This window comes from Lotus japonicus, chromosome 4, assembly GCF_012489685.1.
Source record: "Lotus japonicus ecotype B-129 chromosome 4, LjGifu_v1.2".
NCBI classification, from domain to species: Eukaryota; Viridiplantae; Streptophyta; class Magnoliopsida; order Fabales; family Fabaceae; genus Lotus; species Lotus japonicus.
In genome coordinates this window covers 13,199,665-13,206,038 of record NC_080044.1, presented here as the reverse complement: position 1 = coordinate 13,206,038, position 6,374 = coordinate 13,199,665, and the positions used below count along the sequence as shown (strand labels likewise).

The window sequence follows — 6,374 nt, the reverse complement described above, 5'->3', positions numbered from 1 at the left end:
ATCAAGACGCAACCATAATCTACACTACACTTACTTTGGGCTGAAGCCATTGAGTCTTTTTTTTATTACCCTCAGCCAATTGATAAACCGACATAGCTCTATATAAAAAACAATCATCGAAGTAAGTTATACATTTTAGTGTAAGGACATAATAATATATAACAAAAGCGACATAAAATATACACTTACTTTGTAACAATATTCTTCATTTGTGAATGAAGATCATTGTGTAATGAACAAAGGAGAACTACAGTATTGTCTTTAGGACAAATGATTATTAATTGCCAATGCCCTCTGTACACGTGGAATAACAATTAGTGTGTTAAGTAAGATAGAGTTATGGATAAAAATAAATAAGAGAAAATATCAATTTACATATACTTACTTTTCAAGATATGGTGCTAAGTAACACACTTTGTCCAAATCACGCAACTTTTCTTGTATGTATGTTTGAACTTTATGTTTAGACTTTGTGGAATCTGGATAACTGAAGAATACTGGGTCCAGAATTCCAAACACATCTGATTTGTTACTTTCGTCACATAGACGATGGATATACCTGATTAAATTTGAAATTAATATAAATTAATATTGAATATTGCAATCATGAAAAATAATAGTAAAAATGAAAGTCTACTTACGTGCACCAAACTTGTAGAATAGAGATGTCAAGCCAAGCATCACCCACCAACAACTCTCTGATACACTTTGGTGAAATCCAAAAGTTTTTTACAGCAAGATCATGTTGTAATGGTAAACATATATGTTTTTGCTGTTTCAAAAACATGAATAACACTCTCTGAACATTGTCAGTGGTCGAGTCCTCCTTGTGATTTTCTTGTGCGGCGGTACAAGATTCTTTTGTGCTTCCATGCAGAAGAACATTTTGTTCTCCTTGTTGGTTTGGTGGGGAGATTTCAGATAAACCCATAGTCTTAAGCGTCTCCATAAATGATTGTTGCATCTTCTCACTCGCCATGATCAACTGTTGTTCAAACTCTTCTTTACATTCTGCTTTAATCTTTGCTGCAAGTTTTTGTTCAAGTTTCGCCTCAAGTTGTGCTTCAATCTCCTTAACATCTATGGACTGTGTTGGACGTGAAGACCTTCCGAAGTAGTTGCTTAGATTAGCAAATCGTCCAACACCACGAACACGACCACCATGCTCAGATGTTCCAATTGCCTTTGTCAAGATATCGTCACGTCCTTGTGAAACAAAGGTTCCTTGTTCAGTCTCTTCAGCCAATGAATCCTACATTTGCACATAAATTTAATATTTCATTAGTGGTAAAGAAGGATGTCGCATACAAGAAACACATACAACCATAATGAGAAAGTAATCATGGAAAAAGTATTTCACTTACAATTTTCTCAGCAACAACTCGGGTAGCCTCTGATGTGTATTCCCATCCTCGCCTTTGTCTTGCTCTCTTCCATTTGTCATGACGTGACGGTGGAGATGGAATACGATCTAATTCTCCTGATGCGTCTAGTTCTTGTCTCTTTTCATTAATCATTTTCTTCTCAAGCAATTCATATCCTCCACGAGATAATGTATGTGGGTATAGATTCTTAGCCACATTATCCTTACCCTTTTGACTTTTTTCCTATTATAAATCAAGCTAAAGAAGTAAGCAAAAAAATAAGCATAGATAAACGACCAAAGTTTGCTGGTTTGGCTGTGATATGCTAAAAGTTTTGAAAGCTTTGGCATTAGGATAACAGGAATGGTTCATGCAGCTTTGCAGAGGATAAAACGCAGTTCCTAAAATACAGCTTTATCACTCAACATTTAAGGATGATAATCAAAATGAATCACGATATATCCTAACTTCTCAGGTTAAAAATAAAACTGAAACTGCACTGTTCTTAAAATCAGTAAGGTAGTAATGTTTTCCTTTGGATAGTCAGACAGAGAGTGAAGTAAATTGAAACTTCACAAAGGCACATAATATTTGCAAGTAAACAAAATAAATTCTTATGACAGATGTATAATTTCCAGTCCATTCAATTTCTGTTTTAGGAGGGTAATAAAAGGCTAACTTCCAGCCACTCATCAAAAAGACCAATTTTTGAACATGAATATGACTAAAACAAGAATCAATGCAAGAAAAGAAAAATATTATTAATACTAACCTTAAATGTAGGGGTATTTCGATGCTCCAAAAACTTCTCCCATACATCTTCTTTAATATAAGGATACACTTCATACGGAGGAAGGCAATTGGGGTTGGGGTTAGTGATATAATCGGAAGTGAGTTGTGTCTTAAAAGCTCTCCATCGGTCCCCCAAATACTTCAACCATTTTTTCTTCAAATCACACTTATTTGAATCATCACTTTCTGTGATATCAAAATGAAGCTATACACATAAAAAAAGTTGGTGTTAGTACCAAAGAATGGGTAAACAATAGTGAATTAAGAATGCAACAATAATACCTTAAGATCATCCCAAATTGAATTTTTTGAGTCTACATCTACCAACCGCCACTCATCTATTAAAATACTACAAGTACTTCGAGCAAGATATGCTACATAACTCCTAAACTCATTTGAATTTTCACCAATACAATCCCCAGTGTGTGGATCAAACTCAATCTTCAATTTCACACCCGTTTTCCGAACTTTGGCAATTTTAAGCATCTTAGTGCAACCTCTAACCATTCTCTTTTTATCTGAACTAGACGAATGACTAGGTCCACTAGATGAAGGAGGGGTGTTGGTTGAATCATCCATTTATCTGTTTACAGAAAACAAAAAGATTTCAGATTCAAAGCACAAATAAATGCAAAAATATAAGCATCATAAGCATATAAACGAATGACATATAAACTAATTAATCAAATAGATGGGTACTGAATTTACTAACTTATTTCAACACCCTAATAGAAACTCACTAGCTCTCCCATATCCCTTCTTCATGATCCAAACGAGTAACTTGCACATCGTCTACTTCATTTTCTTCGTTGGAGGTAAGCAAATTTGTTGCAGAAGACGGAATCTCAGAAATATGAAGGGATTCTTCATTACCATGTGTGGTTTTTGGTTGTAGAGCCACCGACCACCTTTTGTTAGAAGGATCTGTGACATAAAACACCTGTTTTGCTTGGGATGCCATAATGAAAGGTTCTTCCCTATAAGCTACCTTGGAAAGATCAACCAGTGTATATCCAAATTCATCAATTTTTACACCATTGGAAATATCAATCCACTTGCATTTAAATACAGGCACTGTAAATGTAACATAATCAACCTCCCAAATCTCTTCAATCACCCCAAAGTACGGTGTAGATGCCATTATAGGTCTTTTATCTTTGGAACTAGAGAAGTGCATGGACTCGGCCACAACCATAACCCCACTATTTTGCATAGTACTTCTATCATCTTTTGATTTTGTATAAAAGGTAGTTCTATTAATATCATAAGCACTCCAAGTCATAACATTACATTTAGGCTCAAATGAGAGTCGTTTTATTGTATCAGAAGCACTTTCATCATTAGCAATTGTTTCTTTAAACCATTCAGAGAAACTCTTATTGTGCTCTTTTAACAACCCTATTTCATTCATCTTGGGGTATTTTTCCTTTATAAAGCTTTTGTGGGCAGATAAGTAAGGTTGAACTTCATCAGTGTTATTCAATATATACAAATGCGCTGGATGACGTACCTTCCAAGTCATGGACTTGACATTTAAACCTTGTGTACCCTTACCATCACATCTTCCATCATGACGAGACTTTGGAACCCCTATAGCATCCGCTTCTGACAAATAATTTGAACAGTACTCAATAGCTTCTTCTGCAATGTACCTTTCAACAATCGAAGCTTCCGGACGGTGTGGATTCATAGTATACCCTTTTAGTATCTTCATGTACCGTTCTACCGGATACATCCACCTTAAACAAACTGGACCGCACAATCTAATCTTCCTTACCAAATGAACAATCAAGTGTTCCATAATGTCAAAAAATGAAGGAGGAAAATGCATCTCAAACTGACACAAGATGACTGCAGCCTCATTTTCCAACTAGTCTAACTTCAATGGATCAATGACTTTACTACATATTGCATTGAAGAATAAGCACAGCCTAGTTATAGTTTTCTTAACTTTAATAGGCAATATTCCACGCATAGCCACTGGTAGTAATTGCTGCATCAGAACATGAAAGTCATGAGATTTTAAGCCAATTAACTTGAGATCTTTCATTGAAACAAGTCTCTTGATATTTGATGAGTAACCTTGCGGTACTTTGATACCTTGTAAACACTCACAAAAACTTGTCTTCTCTTTCTTAGACAAAGTGTGACATGCTGGAGGCAAATATGTCTTGTTACCTATCTGTTGTGGAGTTAACTGTTGTCGTATACCCATTTCAGCCAAATCTAAACGAGCACTTAACCCATCTTTTGTCTTGCCATTAATGTGAAGAAGTGTGCCAATTAGACTTTCACAAACATTTTTCTCTACATGCATCAAATCAATACAATGTCTTACATCAAGACTTGACCAATATGGAAGATCAAAGAACACCGACCTCTTTTTCCATACATTTTTTTCAGCAGGCTTCTTTTGTTTCTTTCCAAAGATAACCTTCACATGTTGTTGTCGTTGATAAACTTCCTCTCCAGTCAAGGGTTTTGGCGCAACACCATACTCTGATTTTCCGTTGAAAGCTTTCTTCAATTTACGATATGGATGATGACGGTCTACAAATTTCCGATGCCCAAGATAAACGGTCTTCCTTCCATGATTAAGCTGATGGTAACTTGTATCTTTCTCACATATAGGACACGCTTTATGCCCTTTAACGCTGTAACCAGACAAATTACCGTATGCCGGAAAGTCATTGATGGTCCAAAACAACATGGCACGCATATTGAAATGCTCACCAGAATACGCATCAAGAACATCAACTCCTTGCTCCCACAACAATCTTAAATCATCAATCAATGGACTTAGATAAACATCTATGTCGTTTCCTGGTTGTTTTGGGCCCGGAATCATCATAGATAACATCATATATTTACGCTTCATGCACAACAAAGGAGATAGGTTGTAAATTATCAAGAGAACAGGCCATGAACTATGGTTACAACTTAGACTACCATACGGATTCATTCCATCGGTAGCAAGTCCAAGTCTAAGGTTTCTCGACTCTTTTCCAAAACTTTGAAACTTCAAATCAATTTTCTTCCATTGCAAAGAATCAGCTACATGGCGAATTTTTCCATCTTCATTTCTCTCTTCTGCATGCCATCTAAGGTTCTTTGCGTCATTTGCATTAGAGAACAATCTCTTGAACCTTGAAATTATTGGTAGGTACCATAACACTTTTGCAGGAGGACCCTTTGTGCTCACATCATCACTGGAATCACCATCTTTCTTTTTGTAGCGTGACGCCTTGCACTTCGGACAATGATCATAGTTTTCAAACTCTTTTCTGTATAAGATGCAATCATTAGGGCATGCATGTATTTTTTCATACTCCATGCCCATCGGACACAATACTTTCTTGGCTTCATAATGACGATTCGGCATTGTGTTACCTTCTGGAAGCATTTCTTTCAACAATCCAAGCAAATCAGTGAAACTTTTATCACTCCATCCATTTTTCGCCTTCAAATTAAACAATCTTAACACAGCTGACAACCGTGTAAAGTTTGTGCATCCCGGGTACAAAGGTTCTTCCTTGTCTTTACATAAAGTATCATACACATGCGCTCTCTTAAATGATTCTTCTCCAATATCATGTATCATGTCTTCCAGCCGATCATCCATATCTACACATACTTTCTCTCTTTGTGATACACTTGGCATTACTACTTCACCATGCCATATCCATTGTGTATAATTTTGACAAATCCCTCTCCAAGCTAGATGGTCCCTTATTTCATCCTTAGTAAGTTTTGGGTCCCGGTTCCCACAAGAAACACAAGGACATGGAAAGAGTCCCTTATTGTTCGGAAGATTCTTTTCAGCAAATTCTAGAAATTCAACCACTCCATTATCAAACTCATCACTTAATCGATTAGCTCTCATCCAACTACGATCCATAACTATGTTCTGCAAATTATCACATACTAAATTAAAGAATTGTGACCCTTGAACCAAACTCATCAACATTTTTCAAATGATAAGCTAAAGACAACCTAAAAATTAATTGTAAAAAATCGAACATGAACAAGCATTCAAATTAAATAAGCCAAAAACGAATCACGAATTCAGAGAAAACAAACTTACAGCAAGATGGAAGAGTTCTGCAGTGGCTGGAAGAGTTCGTCGGAGCTGGAGTGGCTGGAAGAGTTCGCCGAAATCAAAAACTAGAAATCCTATCTAAAATATGAAAACAGTGTGCAATCAAAATTCCTGTAATC

The 6,374-nt window shown here is 36.1% G+C and overlaps 1 protein-coding gene across 1 annotated transcript; it reads right to left on the bottom strand.

Moving 5' to 3' along the window:
* Positions 1-4,026: 4,026 nt before the first annotated feature.
* On the bottom strand, positions 4,027-6,054 carry LOC130712332 (uncharacterized). The gene has a single exon (XM_057562169.1). It carries the CDS (start codon positions 6,052-6,054, stop codon positions 4,027-4,029), a length of 2,028 nt encoding a protein of 675 aa, XP_057418152.1.
* Positions 6,055-6,374: the final 320 nt, after the last annotated feature.

What these genes read in the sequence shown, in the direction of transcription:
- LOC130712332 (XM_057562169.1), bottom strand. Translation starts at nt 6,054, where the DNA reads ATGGATCGTAGTTGGATGAGAGCTAATCGATTAAGTGATGAGTTTGAT.